The sequence below is a fragment of the Hetaerina americana genome, unplaced genomic scaffold (genome assembly GCF_022747635.1).
Source record: "Hetaerina americana unplaced genomic scaffold, ioHetAmer1.1.p SCAF_13, whole genome shotgun sequence".
Taxonomy (NCBI): Eukaryota; Metazoa; Arthropoda; class Insecta; order Odonata; family Calopterygidae; genus Hetaerina; species Hetaerina americana.
The window spans coordinates 16,248,137-16,267,781 of record NW_027286403.1 but is presented as its reverse complement, the minus strand read 5'-3'; the positions used below and the strand labels follow the sequence as shown (position 1 = coordinate 16,267,781).

General features: G+C 34.6%; 1 protein-coding gene across 1 annotated transcript in view; it reads left to right on the top strand.

Annotated features, from left to right (window-relative positions):
• The window catches only part of Nipped-B (Nipped-B cohesin loading factor), a 141,319-nt gene extending 121,741 nt beyond the window's left edge, over window positions 1-19,578 (top strand). The window contains exons 26-31 of the mRNA XM_071583297.1: window positions 372-680; window positions 773-919; window positions 1,115-1,494; window positions 2,751-2,925; window positions 5,712-5,963; window positions 15,614-19,578. Coding sequence (XP_071439398.1) covers window positions 372-680; window positions 773-919; window positions 1,115-1,494; window positions 2,751-2,925; window positions 5,712-5,963; window positions 15,614-15,829 — 1,479 coding nt within the window. The 3' untranslated portion in view covers window positions 15,830-19,578. The remainder of the gene's footprint in view (window positions 1-371; window positions 681-772; window positions 920-1,114; window positions 1,495-2,750; window positions 2,926-5,711; window positions 5,964-15,613) is intronic.
• The last annotated feature ends 67 nt before the right edge of the window (window positions 19,579-19,645 follow it).

Below are 19,645 nucleotides of genomic sequence, written 5' to 3'. Positions count from 1 at the left end.
CATGCAAATTCAGCAAGGGGCCAGACCCTCTCTCCTGCATCCTCTTCAGTCCCTGCAAAGTTTGGCATTAAGTTTTCTACCATCTAAAAACTTGGATCTGCCCTATGGCCCCCAAGATATTTGGGTATGTTAACGTATTGATTCAGTAAATATTATGAAACCATTGCAAATGTGAGAGGTTAGGAAATGCAATTACCAAATTCAATTAGTGTGTAGCAATTATCAGGAAAAATGTCAATAATTTCACCATTGGATTAAATGGAAAATAATCTTTTATTTGAGCTCTGCCTGTTTTTATTCCCCCTACTTCTTGCCTTTTTGTGCTGTGTAATGCCATTGTTTAACACCTAAAAATTTATGGTTACTTTCAGATTGTACCATACCTTATCTGCATGAGCACAGATGTTGAAATGATGGTCAGTCATAGTGCAGATAAACAGCTTCAAGATATAGAAAAGAAATACCCGGGATTTATTCACATGAAGTCACAATTGGGAATTCGCCTTTCATATAAACTTCAGAAGATTGTGCTAGGAGAGGGAATTGTACGAGGATATCGGATACGGGAAGGAGAGGTTCCCAGTGCCCTGAATGGTTTCTTGTACTCTATCCTTAGGAATACCAAGCAGCAGAGAAGAGCGATAGCTTCATCAATACTGAAACAATTTGATGAGCAGGTGGTAAGTAGAATTGTGAATTGAAGTATACATGCATGTACATATTTGCAAAGTGAATGAAATATATAATGACTTTCCATTGATGTCTCTTTCAGAAAACTAGTTTATCGCAAATGCTGTATTTGGCTGATAATATGGCATATTTTCCATTCCAAGTTCAAGATGAGCCTTTGTTTATTATTCATCATATTGATATTATGATATCTGTATCAGGTACAAACCTCCTTCAGTCCTTTCGAGAGGTGAGTCCTTGGTTTAGAATTGTGAGGAATTGTAACAATTAAATCTTTCCATATTGATAATTTATATTAGGTCAACTATTATATCATATTTTGTCTGTGTATTTTGTGTTATTTCAAGTGTGTGTGTGTGTGATTAGATGATGGAATATTTTGTGTCAAAAGTAGATGATAATGTGCCATCTTGCTGTTTTTCAGGCCCTACTCCCTACAAATAAATCTCAGGAGGGACAGCCAGGTGTACCTTTGGAAGCACCTCTGGCAGGAAATGCACCTGTGGAAGACCCAAATAATCTTAATGTGCCTACAGATTTAAGTGAGCCTGGGACCAACTCCTTTGTGGCCTCACAGACTAAGGATCCGAGTGGTGTTGTGTGTAATTCCAGTTCAAGGGTGGTCAATGTGAATGCGTCACGGTATGATGAAGAGGAGGATGAAGATGAAGACGAGAATGTGCTTGTGGCACGTCTACCCGAGGACACAAGTGTTCTTCAGGAGTGCATTACAGCATCTCAAGGCTGCATGTTGCTCCTGGTTCTGAAGCAACACCTCAAAGATTTATATGGGATTACTGATGCGTAAGGCTTCCATTCTTCTTTTTGAAAAGGTTTTCTGTGAATCAGTGAAATCTAATCTAACTGGAAATTTTCTTAGTTGGCCTTTACAGGAAATATGTAATTGATTTTATATGGTAATAGTGGAAATGTGGTTTCTACTGAAACAGGTTTTCCTCAAGGTGAAAAAAAAATAAATTTTCAAATGTTAGTGCACCTAATGTGGGCTGAACTACATTTAAAATTTCTACTGAATATCAACTTGGACATGCCAAAACATCCCAATGTAGTATAAAGTCATTAGTACTTTCTTATGTTGGGGTAAGATTGCACTCAGGCAAAGATGTCAGGAAATTTTGGTGGGCTTGACAATTCTTATTGAGTTATATCTTATGACCACATCTTACAGAATAATCTGCAAAACCTGTGATGTATTCTTATTTGATTGATAGTCATTTACTGGAATTTTTATAGGTTCATTTAGGTATAACTGATTAAACATTGCCAGTAAACATGTTCCTTTATGTGAGTGGTGATACCAAAGTGCATTCCTACTTGCATTTGCACCAGCAGTTCTTTTAATTCCTAAAACTCTGAGTAAACCATATAAATGTATATTTTAGGCACCCTGGGATTATATTGTATCAAATCCTAACTGAAAAATGAAATAATTTTATTAAATAAATTTTTTTCAACAGTACCAAAAATAAGGTTGCTTGGAGTAGTATTGTGTTATTCAATTAAAATTGTATTTTGTCAGGTTGAGCCTGTAGTAATCGAAGGGGTCCTAGTTGTTCAGGATTATGTTCAAGAACTCATTATTCATTTGTGATTGAACATAGTGATTCATGTGTTTTCTTGCCGCCGTGGGCTATAAATTAATTAATCTCTTTGTTTCTGATTGTTTTTCCAAAGATTCCACCAGTATCATTCAGTCATGGGTTACCAAATGATTATTTCACTTTTTCAGAGGCATTTATTCTTATTTGAATCCAAACATTCACACATCTCCTAATATGTACTAATTTCATTTACCAAATCTTGTTCCTTTTTACTAGTGTACCCAGTCATTAACAGTTAGTGTAGTGGGGAACAAAAGTACTTATCTAAATTAGATAAATAGTAGCAAAGCAATAGATAATAACTGATATGTTTTTAAAAGGGATAAAATATATTCAATCAGAACAAAATGTGTATTTATCGGGCATTTGAGAAGATAGGTCTCTTTCGACCCCACTAATGCTATCATGTATATTCATGGATGCATTTTTTATTTTCAGAAAAATTGCACAGTATTCTCCCTCAGAATCTGCAAAGGTTTATGAAAAGACTGTGAACCGCCGTAATACATCGTGCTTCGATCCAAAGGCAACTCTTCAAAAACTTAATGAGGGATCACCTACAGGTTATCTGGATGAAACATCCAAAAGATCTTTGATTCAGCAATACTTGGAGGTAAGTTCAGAACAGTCACTTAATATACTCTAGGCTGTGGGTTTTCTTTGGCACATACTTTGACCGAGTTTTGAATCAGGAACTCTTTTGTTGAAGAGATAATTGAAAATGCCGATCCCAATCCCCATGAATACTTGTTTGCATGGCTATAAATACTGTTTTAGTAGTGATACCCCTATTTAATGGAGCTGCATGAATATAGACATAGGAGAACAGCCTTTTGGAATAGAGTGAATTTGTAGGGAAGAAACTTATTAATGAGCCTGAGGAGTTTTGAAGATGTGGAAGACAGAGTCATTCCATCGCCTGGTCTGTCATCCATGCCAGCCTTCATTGGTATGACAGTGAAGTGATATAGGCCTTGAGGAACCAGAGAAAATTACCCACCATTTTCAAAAATTCAATCATAACTAGCAGTGAATTGAGAGAAAAGTCCTTCAGCTGCCTTGCACTCAAAAAACATTTTTGCTCTACCCTGCATAAATTTAAGGAAAACATACGGAGTGATTTACTTGATATAAATACTGGTTATTTTGGCCATATGCTAAAGAATTCCAAGGTAAATGCCATTGAGTCATTAAAACATAAGGATGACAAAATATTTTCCAAGCAGTCTAGCCAAAGCTGACATGTTGAACAGATATTTTGAAAGTCTGTGCAATGATGACAACCTAAAACCAGTAAAAATATCTCCCATCATCAGTGAATCAATAAGTGACAAATGTTATTGGCTGGGGGTTAATTAAGCAAATGCAGCCTATGGAAGCAAGTATATGTTCTGGGCCTTTTGAAATTCAAGTATGGATACTGAAATAGTTGATACCATAAATTTCCCTATTGCTATAAACCATTTTCCATTAGTTTTTATTTTAAGCTGAAATTGGTGCGGTAAATTTCACTCATCCTAGAACACATATTCCATAAATTCTTATTGTAAGCCAAGTATCTCAAGACCAGAAAATATCTTGTCACTCCATTATAACAGTGGAAGTAAACAAGTGCATAGAAATTTAAAGTGATGTCATTATCATCCATGTCATGCATAATAAGTATAACTGAGCAAAGTAGGTCATCTGTGGGTCAACAGTGCATCTGTAGGTCAGCCAAGATGCTATTGGTTGTTTGCAATAGTGAAGGAATATTGAGATCCTGGAAAAGTGTGTAGGTGTCGGTGGCCCCCTTATTTTGGAATTTGTGAGAACTTTTACTTTTCTGCAAGTTATTGCTACAGTCATACAGATTTTGTGAGAGATGTCTGCTCAAGGCCTGTGGTACACAAATGCATCACAACCCGAGATGTGGAGGTTGGGGAAGGTGATCAGAAAATGTCTAGTTAGCAGTAATACTGAAGGAGGGGAGGGGTATGCCAATCAATTAATGGATGTATCTCTCGCTGCCTGTAGGATGTGGATGAATCACAGTCTTAAGCCTCAGTCAGCATGACCTACTTACTGCCATTCGTAAGGTTGGCCTCATCAGGTACCAAATGTCTGCTGACAAAGTGGTGGGCTGTTGTGTGGAGAGAGTATTGGCCCTCTTATTTCGTGATTTGTGAAAAATTGTATTTTTCTACAAGTTGTTGCTACAGTTTCACAGATTTTGTTGTGAGAGGTGTCTGCCCTGAAAAAGCACCACCCTATGACAGAGTACATCCTTGCCATGCATCTTCTGTGATCTTCATGCTTGTAGCATTGTTTGTGAGTAGGTCCTCCCTCAGGGCCTCTGCCCGCCTATCTTGCATTGCCTGCCAATTTAGGTCTTTCTCTGTTAAATGCTTCTAGCTACTTTTCTTGGCCTCCATCAGAGAGAGGTTCATTTTTAGAAGTTTTCTTGTTTTTTTTATGGAACCCAGAGTATTATAGGCCAACCCTGCCCACAGATGTCCACAATTAGTCGATATATAACATTATCAGGTATATGAGGCTAATGGACTCTGCTTTGTACCGTGTTTTGTTTCTTATTTCATTATCCAGTAATTAGAATTTTAATCTTATTTTACTTAGGGATAAAAAGACCAGTGGCATATCTAAATTGGGTAATAAATTTCCTGATTTGACCTATGCTGAAAAAATTTTGGAAAGGTCAATTTGGATTTTTCCTTTTCCTTCAATCATGCTCTACACTTCATATTTGGAGAGTATTAAAGAGAAAAAAATAATTGGTAATTACAGTTTAGAAAAATTATTTACTTCTCTGGTGGTATTCTTGTTTGTGCCATCTTAATGCTTTCTGTTGTGGTCATCAGTGAAACTGCAATTTAGGACTTTGATATTTATAGTGTAATTAACTCCACATAGTAGTTTTAAATGTATCATTAAGGTGTGAAAATTCAAGAGCTAGTTGTAGGATGGGAACTTGGAAAAGAATGCTTGGAAAATGATCATGGCATATTATGTAAAGCAGTAATTAATAATATTAGAACAATAATTGCATCTGAATTGTTGCCGATCAAACGATTGTTTATCAGATGATACGATATTTATGTTTCTGCAGCATTAGAAAATGTGGCGTGTGGTCAGTATTGTTATATTTTTTATTTTGTACACATGCCACTTTTTGAGTATTTGATCATTTTTATTTGTGTATTAGCTCTGGTTGGAAATGCATTTTGTACCAAGCATTAAAATCACTTATTTTATTGATTCATTGCACCGCAGATGAGAATACAGCCAAATTGTGCCTAATATAATAATCAATCAAAGCAAAAGAGTATAAAAAGTAAATTGTTTGGCATTGTGAAGATAATACAGTTTTTATAATAACTCTTTTTGTAATTTTCTTTTCAGTTTAAGCAGCTTATGTTGAGGTTTGATCCAAGTGATGCTGATGAAGAAGATTTGGTTGCTGAAGGTGGCTCAAAGTCAAAAGCATCAGCGCAAGCACCTGACCATGCTGTTCCTACTGAAACAGATCCCAACTGTCCAGATGTCCAGAATGTAGAAGTAGTTGGTTCAGACACCTCAGGCATTGATGCCCGAGTCAGTTTACCCCTTAATGAAGTACAGTATCAGCAGCAAGAAGCAGGTGACTCTGAAAAGGTGATGATCATTTTTAAGTTGAAAATTTTCTGGGAGGAAATGGTTTTGAAGCATGCGGTTATTCATCATCACTAGCCCATGAAAATTTTACCCATGATCTATTGATTAATATATGTTTGTTTACAGTGGTATTTAACAAAATTCATACAGAACACTGGTAGTTACCCTTAAATGACTTATTTAAATCAAAATCCTAAATGGGTTTTGTCTTGAGGAAGTTCATGAGATCGATGCCAGTTATTCATTTCAAGTCATCATAAAATATAATGTAATCAATGTTTCATGACTCACAGGAGAGAATTATTTTACCCACGGTGAAGTATTTGTGCTCTAAAAGTCACCGACAGATTAAATTTCTAATTAAATATTGTACTTTCACAGTACTATATTTAACTCATCTTATTTTCATCCTTTCTGTTCTGGGTATGGCCCTTGGGACTATTTTTGTTGAATGAAATAATAGCTTAGCAATTGGAAATTGTAAAGCATCATTTGATCAGGTTATTTGCTTTTATACCACCCATTATTCACAAATTGGATGACTCCTTTAGAAGTGAAGTGCAGATCTACCAAATCATTCCTTATCTCATGTCCATCTAACCATTTTCTTTATGACCAACATCTTCCACTGCCAGCATGTTGCTCTTTTCGAGTGAAATCTCTTGACCAACCCTTCTAGTGTTAATTGGTTAGATGCTACTCAACAATTTTGCAGTGGATTACTTCCACCTGTGTGTGCGTGGAAACTTGTCCCTTTTGTAAACTTATCTCAACTGATTGATTCATTATTTGTTTCGTTATTCTCCAACAATGATCCTTTCCCTTTTTGTGGGGCATGTGTTAGAGCTTGGTTGAAAATTGGTTGTTATTGAGGTTGATTGCTGTTTACTCTTGGTCCCACCACAATCACATGGTTAAGGACTATAGCGGTGTTGTTGACCTCTGCTTCATATATTGGTTTTTCGACATTGAATGGTCAAATATGGTCTGTTTGTAACTCTAGGCTGGCCCTGTCTGCCTACCATGGGGTGGAATCAGAGTAAACATCAACTGAAATGGAAAAATTGTGAAAATATCTGGTGTTATGCCATAACTTAGGGTCCTTGACTTGACTATAATGGGCAACTGAATCATGCTTTTTCTTGACTCTTCATGTGCCCCTTTTTTACTTCAAAATTAAGAGGATATCATTTAGGTGCCTCTCTTGTTTTTGCCTTTTAAAATGTAGATCCATGTGCTTTCAATTATTTCACTCTTCTTAAAATTTTCTATCACGTCATTTTGGTTTTATTATCTGCTTTTGCTGAAGGTGCATTTGAATGTGTACTGTTCATTTTGTATGATAAAAGTTAATGGGTCCTGCAGTAGTGTAAAAACAGCCCATATTGAAACCATTGCCAGTATTTTTAATTACCTCCAACACTTAATGCCCTTCAACTGGGAAACCCCAATTCTTTTTTGCTTCTGAAGCTAATTTACATATGTATCATGAAAGCCATTTAGGCCACCAAGGATGTGGTTTGATGCCATATTTTTGAGTATTTCTCTTAAGTGATGTCTAAATGTGAAGTGGTCTCTCTCACCATACCATAGGTTCTTGCACAGTATGGTGGTACCATAATTATGCTATTTTATATTTGATTCAATATCTATCATTGTTATATGAAATATTTCAATTATGAGTCTTAATACTGTAAAATCTATCCACTTTCTAATACTAAAAATCCATTGGATTTTTAAAATTAGTTTTCCGCCAGTTTTAGCTCCTTCAAAATTCTTATAAACAATTCCCAATTTATTGGCCAATTAGTCTGCCTGAATGAAAGCCCCCTGGATTTTAGTAAACCCCCAAAAATCTCTGACAATTTTTGGATGAATAATATTTGGAAATTTGATGCCAAAGAATTCTGGTCATGAATAGCTATAATGCATTTTTACAGGGCTTGTACTGAAAACGGCTAGCAATGATGTGCTTTATAAGAATATAGATATCTTTTTTAACATGTATTTTACTGTCTATACCCTTAATGTAAATCACCTGTGGAGGTCTGCTAATTCAGCCGGCAGATCTCTTGTCATTAATATTGCAATGGACAAATGTTAAAAATTGCAACATTTAACAAGCCTATGAAACTTATGTTCTCAGAGAGGTTCTATATTTTGGAAGCAAGTTAAAGGCAGAAGGGCTTATGTCTCGGGAGTATGCTCCATGGTTTCCCATTGCCAAGTGAAATTTAATCCAGCGGTGTTAATCATTCTTAAATTGTCAATGTGATTCCACGTTTATGTAATCTTGGGCTAGTAATGTGTTGTCTAAGTCCCACAAATAACTTCATCATTAGCACCACTCTTTCAAAAGGAATTTGGTTATCACTTTTCATCAGCCATCATATTTAACCATAAACAATTCATGTAGTTTTTAACTGATTCAAATCAGAAGGGATACATTTCATGCCATTATTTAAATCTTTTATAGAAGATGCCTTATAGTTATCAGAATTCAAACAGTTGAACCATAGAAATCCATCCCTGAATTATTGGTAAATGTCACTTTTGTTAGTGTAAACAATTTTAATTCTACCTGATAATTGAGTAGATTACTGTAAATAATGCGCGTCCAGTGAAAATAAATATTTTAATTGTAAAGAAAAATAATACCAAATACTGTTGCTTGTAATAATCAGAAATGAATAGTTTTTTTCTATGGCTCAGATTTATACTCCTATCTTTGAAATCCATTAATAAATTTAAAACTTAAAATATATGGAATACTTCTGTTTAGAGTTAATGAAAAATGTTTAACTTTTTGCACTTGTATTGGTGAAGATGCTTTTTTTCTCACCATTTGGATTGGTATCCTTGCTAAAGTAGTGTTATTCAATGAAATGGTTTTATTCATTTTGCTTGCAGTAATTTGTATGAAATTGAAAAATCAATGTAAACATAGTAATTGACAAGTGTTTCTATGGGTTCCACATTAAGCTATAAAGATGTGCATAAAAACTGATACTCATAATTGATTTGAAAAGGCAGTCTTCAAATACTAATAGCAAGCTAAATAGTTTTGAATTTTGATTGAAAATGTAATGTTATTTGTTAGACATCGAATGTTTAAAATCAAATAAATATGTATTAAAAGTGGATTATCCTTAAACTATAGGAAACTTTCTACCAGGGACATTTACTTGATCCATTGAATGCAATTAAATTTATTAAAAATGGGTTAACTGAAAATATAACTGATATAAATGAATGAATAAAAGAAATGATAGGAACTACTTACTTAAGGTATCCCAGAATGCAGCCCTTAGATCCAGTGAATGCTAATCCTGAAAAGTTGTATTCAAAATGTAGCAGATGTTACCAAACTGGAAACAGACCACATTACAGAACTAATCATTGAACACAGTTTTATTACCTTTTGTGGCTCTGTATAATGTTGCATTGCCTTTTCCAGTTGAAATGACCTCAGAGAACTTTCAGTACATCCCTGTAGTATGCTCTATTTATAGAAGTGAGTACTGGTATGACATACTAATACAACATTCCCTGAGTATTGCAAAGTAATATGACCATGACTTTTTACCACTTTGGCTCTTTTTTGTGTTGTTAATCTAAGAGATTAACACAGATGCTCGGTTTGTCTCAGGATCAAAATGATGTGGCCAAGTTTCATGTGTAGTGATGAACTTAAAAAAAAAATCTTCATCTTCCTGTAACATCAACTTCAACTGTGGACAGACCTACATTCAAATGTCTTGTTGTTTGGGTTGGAGAAGTCTCAAAACCCTCTGCAGAAAAACACATCTCATGTGCACTTTTTCTCTTGCTAACATCTGGACGACATCCAATGTGCCTTTCAATATTTCTGACGTTGCACACGTTATTTCATGAGATTATCTCAAAATGGCAAAAGCGGTGCTGATGTTTACTTCTGTAAAAGCAGTGAATGTAGCTCCAGGTTCTCCTGCCCTGTAAATTATCTCCCCTTCTTAAATGTTTAAAGCAAACTTTTACTCATTCAATAGGAAAGAGCAGACTCTTCAGAAGCCTCTTGTAGCATTATGAAAGCTTGGCTGATGATTTGTTCTGCAAGATTTCTATGCCTAATGGCATATTACCTCTATTGTTGTCATAGGGGGATTGAACATTTTTCAACTTGTAACGTCCTACACTGATGCAATGCTGGAGTCAAATCAGTGAAAATTAGCAAATAAAAATTGTATTAAATTATACAAGTTATTGAACAGCTTTTCCATTTTGAAAGCAAGGTCTTAAGTATTGGAATAGACTAGATCGAGGTAGTAAGCTTTATCATAAGCCTAAATAAAATTTTCTGTTATGAGGAACAATGAATTACCAATGAAAGTCGACAAAAATGAAATAGTTTCAAAAATCAATGTATATTATTGTTAAAAACAGTGAGTTTTGCGATAGCAGCAACAGAGTAAAGGAATTATAATGAAAATATGATACCACACAAGAGTAAGTACATGTATATGTATATAATAAATGTTCATTTCAGTGAAAAATGCCTTAATTAACACCATCTAAAATCGCAAAAACAGCGAAAATGTATACCGTGGGAGCTGTGAGTAGATTCATGCTGTATGGTTCACGCTGATTTTTAAAATATGTGATTACATATCTAGGCAAGATTTTATGTAGTTAGTGGTGATATTATGGAGAGAAGGCAGATATACCAAAATATAAATTAGTGAGAGTATCTAGTATCCTTGAAAAAAATCAATTTCCTTCTATTTCTGGTATAATACCTGTATTTGTTAAAGCATGTTCTTGTCGTTAAGTATCATATTAGTGAATATTTGGTGAACCAAAATTTAATAAATATGCACTCATTGGACTAGGACAAACCTTCAAGAAAAAATATTCCTGGTGTGAATGGAGGGGAGTAAAAATCTGCTGGTACTTCCCTTCCATGTGCATGCCAGATTTGAAAGGAGCGTGTTTTGAGCACTAGAATATGTTTCCAATTAGTCGGGTACATACATTCAGTGCTAACTTTTTGTTCCATTTGTATATTTAGCAGATTAAAAACAATAATGTTCAGATAACTGCTGTGGGCAATAATTGATAATGTTAAAATAAATCTCCTGTCTCAACTGGTGGTAAAAAAATGCTTTGCTTCGCTGTAAAACCAAGTGGAAATCTGAGTTATGAGTCATATTTAGTGTGTGTATCCACATTTGCCATTGTTATGGTGAAAACTAATTACTTAGTGGGCAACACCAGTTTAATTCCCTTAGTTATTTCTAAATGAGCCCATACATATTTGGACTATCAATGTGATTGTCTAAATGTATATGGGCTGGTTTGACTTGTGAAAAAGATATAAGAAATTATTGCTTGCACAAAGGGTACTTTGTTTTATTCCAGACTGTTTATTAGTTAAGTCTTATTTGTAATGGCATCTTGTAGGAATGGCTTTGAGGATTTTCATGGAATTTGTTATACATATATTGGGAGCAATGTAACTTTATCTATGGACCATCTCTTTCCTGAAATGTTCTCAGGAATGGAGCCAAATTGAACATCATGGCTCATATGCAATTTACTCAGATCATAAATGTATAAGAAAAGTCTTGATCAACTAAATTTGTAATCGATTTTGTTTGATTAAGATCATTAAAAATTATAGCTTTTTAAAAGATGAGCTCCTAGTTTGTGCGGGTTGAATGGGGTTTATTCATTTTGCATAAGTTCCAAAAGAGCACTTCGGCCTTGACATCAGATTTTGAACAATGATATAACATTTGACACAATTACATACAGCCTTGCCCTAGGTGGAGTAAAACCCACCTAGGCAGGAATCAAACCTGCAATCCCACCACCACCGGGACCGGCAATTCAAGTTGTCGAGTGAAATGACATAGTTGTTTTTGGTGAATCGCAGCAGTGGAGGGCAGCTTTGATGTTGGGATGAGACTTTTTTCTGCCTGGCCATTGCATGCGTGACTCACTCTTGGTCTGTCAGTGGAACTGATAAAATATCTGCAATCAAGTAAACTTCTTTTATGGGTATCCAGCTTTTTTTGATGTTGAACAGCTAGTACTTGGACTTTGACAAACCTTAAGTTGTTTTTTGTTGTATCAATTAGCGTTTTTTATGATATTTGAACAAAGGCAACAAAATACAACATTAAACAACCCAAAGGCTTGTTTGATATACGACTGCAAAGCTCACCTAATACTAAGCCCTAAAGCATGTGAAATCCACCCATCAGCATAGAGGGGCCAGTTCCTTATTCTCTGTGCCTCCTGTGGTTCCCCAGAATGATCTAGTACCTGGAAAATCACAAAGCGAAGGTGAAATGGATTCCTGGGTCATTGGGATTTGATATCACAAAGCGGCCACTTTTTATTATTATTATTATAAATACACATGTGCTAATAGACATTGTCAGGTGGCACACAAGTCCCAAATAATTGCAAAAGATAATACATAAAACCAGACAAACACAGATCTCTTTAACAAAACAAGTGAATCCTCATCCCATTTACAACCATTAATCAGCAAGAAAAAAAAGATACATAAAAAAAAATTAAGCTATAACATATAATACCATACACCACACATAAATCAAATTTTTACATATATACCTTACATCTATTCTTAAAAGTATACACTCTGTTAGGAAAGGGCTCGAATATTTTTGCAGGTAAGGTGTTCCACTCAACAATTGTTCTATTTAGAAAAGAAAATTTTTTTTTATTTGTCCTCTGTGCCCGGCATTTTATCTTAAATTTGTGATCATTTCTGCCTATAAAATTTGGGTTCCCCGCCTCTTTCCTAAGATCTGCCCAAGCTTTCTCCCCCTTCAAAATTCGGAACATTCCACAAAGTCTGCTTACTTTTCTTCTAGATTCTAGAGGTTCCCAGCCCAGCGTTTCTAGCATTTCAGACACACTCTCCATCCTCCTATGCTTCCCCAGTACATATCGGGCAGCCTTTCTTTGCACCTTTTCCAGTTTTTTAATATGACCTTCTTCATGAGGGTCCCATACAAGAGAAGCGTACTCTAAAATTGGTCTTACTAGGGTCTGATAAGCCTTCTCCTTGGTTGCTCTAACGCTCCCGTTGAGGTTTCTCATTACCCAATGAAGAGTTTTGAAAGCTTTCTTATAGATGTACTCCACATTTAGCCCCCACCCTAAGTCCTTAGTTAAATATACACCTAAGTATTTGACAGTATCACTTCTAGGAATGACATTTTCTGAGAATTTATATTCCCTATGGTTTCCATTTACCTTATTGCTAAAAGTGATGGATTTGCATTTGTTAACATTAATATCCATCCCATTTTTTGTCACCCAATCTGCCATTTTATTAATGTCCCTCTGAAGTTTGTCACAGTCTCTGTCATTTTCGACTTTCCTGTAGATAATACAGTCGTCTGCAAAAAGTCTTAACTGAGAATTAATATTTATTGGGAGATCATTTATATATATTAAAAACAATAGCGGGCCAAGTACGCTTCCTTGTGGGACTCCCGATGTTACCCTTGCTTTTTCAGAATACACGTCTCCTAATTTTACCCTTTGTGTTCGACCTTCCATGAAATTTCTGACCCAAGAGATTACTCTTCCATCTGTGTGTAGTGGCAATTGGCCCATCTTAAGCATTAAGCGATCGTGGTCAACTTTGTCAAAGGCTTTTGACAGGTCGACTATTATAGCATCCACCTCTATTCCCGCATCCATAGAGTCGAACATTTCTTGGCAGAACCCTAATAGCTGAGTTTCACAAGTCTAATCATGTTTAGAACTGAATGCTCTGCCCAATGGACTGCCATACACCCAACAAGGACAAATTAAATTTACTTCTCTCATGGTGACTGAGGTCTTCATGGTAGAATAATATTAATAAGCTTTCATTTTAGAATCCTTCTGCATTTAACCATATAAAGGAATGCTCTTTCTTCGTGATTGTTCTCAGCTTTAACTGTGAAGAAATATGGTGATGAATGTAATGGATCATTTTGAAATCCCATTTGTAGGATTATCACCAGGTTGTTTGACTTGTGCTTAGTTTTTGAGGCGGTGTTGCCCTTACAGCAGTATTTATGAAAACCCATTTCTGAACGTTTTGAAAGTGCATAACACAGTAAACTAAGGAAAGAAAATGCAGTCATTTATTTCAATTTAATTTAAGGGTAAATTATCCTTAACCACATAAATTTTAGTGGTAAAATAATTTCATAAACAACTTCAAGGATACTGAATGTTGCTTCTTCATTTTTATGATTGCCAAAGAATGTGCCATTCTGCTCTGAGAGCAATATACAATCTGAAGATTAGCTATATGTGAGTTGACTTCCTTGACTGGCCCATGTTTTTCATAGCAGGGTATATGATGCTTTCTTTTTATCCTTCATAATGCTACCAGATAGATTATTTCCCAATTTAAGCATCCGCTGATTATAAGCCTATAGCAGTTCCACTGTGGTAGCCATATGCAGTGTGTTCTGTTGGTTTTCAAATCGTGAGGTTAATGGAAGCACCTATTCCAGGTTTCTCCACAAAAGTTGATATTCTTGATAAAAGTTTTGTCACTACTCTTGGAGGTGGAAAGACCCAGAAGTAGAATGCCCACACATGCAGTGTGTTTCATTGTAATAGAGCAAAGCTGATTTATAAATATAGTATTAAAGTTAGTACCCGTAAGATCATCTTGAGATTTTGGTATGAAGGTTGGTAGATTGTTTTATAGGTTGCCTTTTCCCTTTAAATATTTACCATAAGACCATTCATATCTCAAAAATGTGAATGATTAACTTTTTTTAATGCATTTCTTCCAGCTATTGCAGTAGTTGGTAAATTTGTCCTTTAAGAGAAATGAGGTTTTTTAAGCGCCTTTCTTTGAAAATACCCTGGAATTGGATTTCAAGTACATTTTCAGTGGAGAAAGATTCATTCTGATTGCTTTCCAATGTTTATGCTGTGGTCTTTTTAAATACAAACAACTTCTTGATATCTTTCATGAGGAGCATTAATATCATATGATCTAGTTCATTAGGCTTTTTTCAGATTCAGGAATTGTTTGCTCTGCTTTCCAAATTCTTGAAAGGTGTATCATAATATATGTTTCTAGACCAATAGCCTCCCATGTTTTTCTTCTCAATTAGGGTGAATTTCACTCTAATTGGAATAACCTTTACATCACTATGCTCTGCAAAATCTCTTGTAAAAATAATGGTTTTCTACTCATTAGATTTTTTGTGTGGGATTCTTATTTTATGGGTTAAAAATATATAATATATGCACTCAAGTTTCCTAGTAGTTGTTATTTAGTAGTCATTAAGTCAATCTATGTTCTGCCAAATATTTTCCCAGCTATAGCTATAGATCAAAATGGTTAGTAGGTTGTGAATTATAAAGTTTATCCTCACTCTAGGAGTAGGTCATCAGTAACTTATGCCCATGAGGTTTTTTTGTTAGCCAGGTTGTTTATACGTTTCTAATTCTAGTGAGGCAACGGTCCTAGTCACCAGACATACCATCCCCTAGGAAATTTTAACACCTATTCATTTGCATTTCTGAATTTACATCAATTGAAAATCTTTGTATTTATGATCTAGGATGAAGTTATTTGTTTTGTATATTTCATCAACTAGTGTTCTTTCTTACAGGATATTGTGCATAGAATACCAAAGTTGACAATTGTGCCCCCAAGACCACCAGATGTGAAAGACTCCAAGCACCATAAACCTCATAAGGTTCACCGCTCAGAGAAGCATAGAAAGCACAAGCACAAAAAGCGGAAAAAACGTGCGAATTGTGGTGGAGAGGGGGATGAGGAGGAAGAGAGTGACAATGAGTTCAGTGATCCTGACTTTCTTGCGTGAGAGAAAGAAGAAATTTTAATTTAAAGAGAAAAAAACACCGTCTGATAATGATCCATTAAATCTTTAATAAAAGTGTGATATCAACTATGAAAAATTTCAGTGATTTGAAGAGAAAGAAAAAAATTTAAGAAACTGGTGTACTCACACTTAAGAATGTGTGTGCCTCTGTGGGCAAGAGCGTGTGTGCACTTTGTGTGCTTACTGTACGTATGTGTGGATGTGCATGTATATATGCGTGAGAGCTTGTGTCAATGGGTTGATGGTGTGCAGTGACCCATTTGTTATAACTCTGTATGAAATGAGTGTAATAACCAAGTGATAATTGACTATGCAATGCCAGACCATCAAATATCAATGAGCAATGAAGTATTCTTTTACTTTGTGAGTGCAATGGATTGTTTTCATAATTTATTCCAAGCACAAACATAACAAAAAATACCTTGAGTAAAATAAACTTATTTTCAGCTGGTAGTATGTTAGAAAGGGAAATGAACTGAACCCAATCACCAACATAGATTGGAGGCAACAATACAGATCTTTTTTTAATATGAAATGTAAGTGGTTTGTAAGCGAAGGGTTTTTAATGCTGTTTTACAAACCAAAGTTTCAGAATAGTGCAGATGAAATTGTTGCGCATAAAAATAATTCTGAAAGGTACAAATTTATTCATATGCTAAGCAATATGTTGGTCCTAGGTAGATTAGATATGATGGTGGGGTATATTAAAAGATACTAATGGCATGGGTAGCCATTTTCACTGGGATCACTGAAATCCCTGTTTGCCTGAAGGGTAATATATTTTTAATCTAGAAATGAAGAGACTTTTTAGGAAACAAGGGCCCTCTAAAATTATGCAAAATGTATAGCGTATTGCATGGAAGTCTGAGAACCTTTTTGTTTGCTATGTGTCTTAGAATATCACATTTTCATCACTTCAGCCAATCCATTTGTAAAATATATGTCAGTGACTCATATTTCTTTATCAACTCTTAAAATTAATATATTTTAGCTTTTCTATTGTGATTGGTTGTGTATGGGTGTCATTTTTAATTTTTGACACATGTTCAACCTCATTGTAATATAAAACAAAGCCATAATCATTCATATAGGTATTATCCATTGAGAAATCAACTTTTACTTATTGAGCCTTTAAAATCCCTTTCAGTCAAGGTATAGCAACTTTTTGAGGGTTAGTTTTAAATTTATTATGAAATAAATAACTTATTTATGGAATTTTACATTGATTCTGAAAAATAGACTAAGTTTTTGTGTTATTGTAAACAACTCCTGAGTTGTACACCTCATTGTGCCCAAATATTTCCTTGGGGACATTATAATCACTATTGCACATGCATATTTGGAAAAGACACCATAAATAACTAATTCATAATTTCAGGTCCTAATATCATTTTTTTGTTAACGTGGGGACATAGAATTAACGCTATGTCTTTTAATACTTATGCTGTGGAAAATATACCCTCACATTTTTCTCAAAGCGTTAATGTAATAAAATGAAATTGGTACAAATTCTCTACTACAATAATAACAGGTTGTATCTAAAGACGAAAACTTTTGTAATGATTACATTTTTGGAAATGTGTTATAGTGATGCTATATAAAATATTCATTCTCATAAGATACTTTTATTTATTTGAGACACTTTGTAAATACTTGATTCAAATTTTTTCCATTCAGTTATGTCAATGTTAGTACATAACGTGCTATGCCCAAGTGATTAGTACTTGTAGTTCTCGTGTTCTTATTTTTTATGGATTCATGGTTCAGGTTTGCAGGAACATGTTAATTTGAAAATTTTGGTGGGAATGTTCACATTAGTTTTTTTATAATTATGCTGCTTCCAAATTTCACACACTAGTGATAGTCAGCCATGCATATATTTTCCAAGAGGTGATGGTTGATATTCTTTAGCTGTGGGTACAGTACCCACTGATATCAGATAATGTCAGAGTTGTTGTCTGAAATTATAATTGTTGTGTGCCTTCTCAGAAATGTTCATACCTGTCATATTTGTGGCATTTGCAGAAGAGGTGATACCATTGGAAGCAAGTCCCCTCCTTGCCTTGACCTAATAATCCCTCCATTCCCGTCTCATTAAGGCGTACCAAGTGGTCACTTCAATGAGTGAATTATTTTTTTGAAAGATTACTGAGGATATCATCCAAAAATAATATGGATACTATATGTGCCAGTGTGCAAGCCAACAATGAACCTTAGGAATATGAGCACACACAAAGACTTATGACACATTCTCTTTTGCTCATTGTGAGGGGTATTTTTTTTTCTTTACCTTGAAAGAAAATTGTTCAGAACATTTATCTTTGTTTATATTTTTATCTAAGTTTAATTTGACTGCAATCAGATGGTGAAGCTAATTTGTAATCTTAACTCATTTCGTAGTATACAAAAGGCAGTAAGTAGAGTTTCTCCGAGTTATTACTTTTTTACTGAAAAAATGAGTTACTTGTTAGAATAGTCAGCATCACAGTAGTTTATTGTTGACTCGTAGGATGTCATGTAATAAGTCAACCTAATGCATAAAAGTCTGAGAGGCTGGCAATAGTTGAGGACCAACAACTGTCAGTACTTCTGAAAAGTGTTTTATCCAGTCAACTATTAATGATGGATTATCAATTAATGAAGATGGGGCTTTGAGAGAATAGATAATACATTTAGAAGGGACCCTGAACCCTTGCACATTGCTTCATTTCATGTTGTTTCTTGCTGCATAATTAAAGGAACAGTTATTTACATTGTTGTAGATATTTTACAGAACTGTTTCTGCTTGCAATTTTAAGTGGATTAAGTCTATGAGAATACAAATAAGTTCCTATCTTCATGCTTCAGTCTCTGGTCAAGCTAATCAAAAATAAAAAGTTTCCTATATGGAATATTTTTTTCAGTTTCTGTCTCATTTTCAGTGTTACTATACTGAAGGTATATTCTTTGATATTTCTATGTAATATTCTCAAAAACATTTTATTTCACCGCCATATTCACTTTGTGGTAGATGATAATACATGGTGCCTTGTTACTCAATTTTTGCCAATTAATTTTTTCACCTAATATTTTGTTAAATGTATCCTCGGAATGGCCATTTCACAATGCTTCATTTGTGGGAAAGATAAAATGAGTGCCTTTTGAATGCATGTTTTATACAGGCTGAGTAGGGTAAAGGTTCACCCTTTAATGTCTTGCTGTTTAGAAGACCAAAAAAAAACAGTTTCCATTATTTTCTGTTATGTAAAAGGTTAGGGCTTCCAAGTTCAGAGGTGCAAAAGGGAGTGTGATATTGTGTTATATTTTGATGAAAGTGGAAGAAGTGAGCTTATGATGAAATCAATGGAATATGGATTGTGAGACTATAAAATCCTCGCACCCACTATCCTAAGTGAGGGCATTATCAAAAGCAAGTGACTCCAATTAATTTTGTTTTCATATTCTCTTTTTTCATTCTGCTCTGTTTTCATTTGAATTTTTCATTTTGGGGCTACTGTAAATTAGCTTCTTTTCCACACCTTGAATTCAAGTAAACTATCAACAATATTACTATTGTACACACAGTGATTTGTTGAATAGAGGTGATACTGAAAATGATGAATACACTCCTTTTTACACTTATTTCCCTTGTTTTGCTCTTTGGGGCCATCGGAATGCAAAACTGCTGTGTTTTTTTATGTACATTTTTTATAAGTATGAATGCTGGTCTTCTTCGTAAATCTTTCAATTCCTTTGAGACTTGATTAAATTTTAATATTTAAGTATGTTTTTATTTCTTAATAAATATCAGTTCATGCA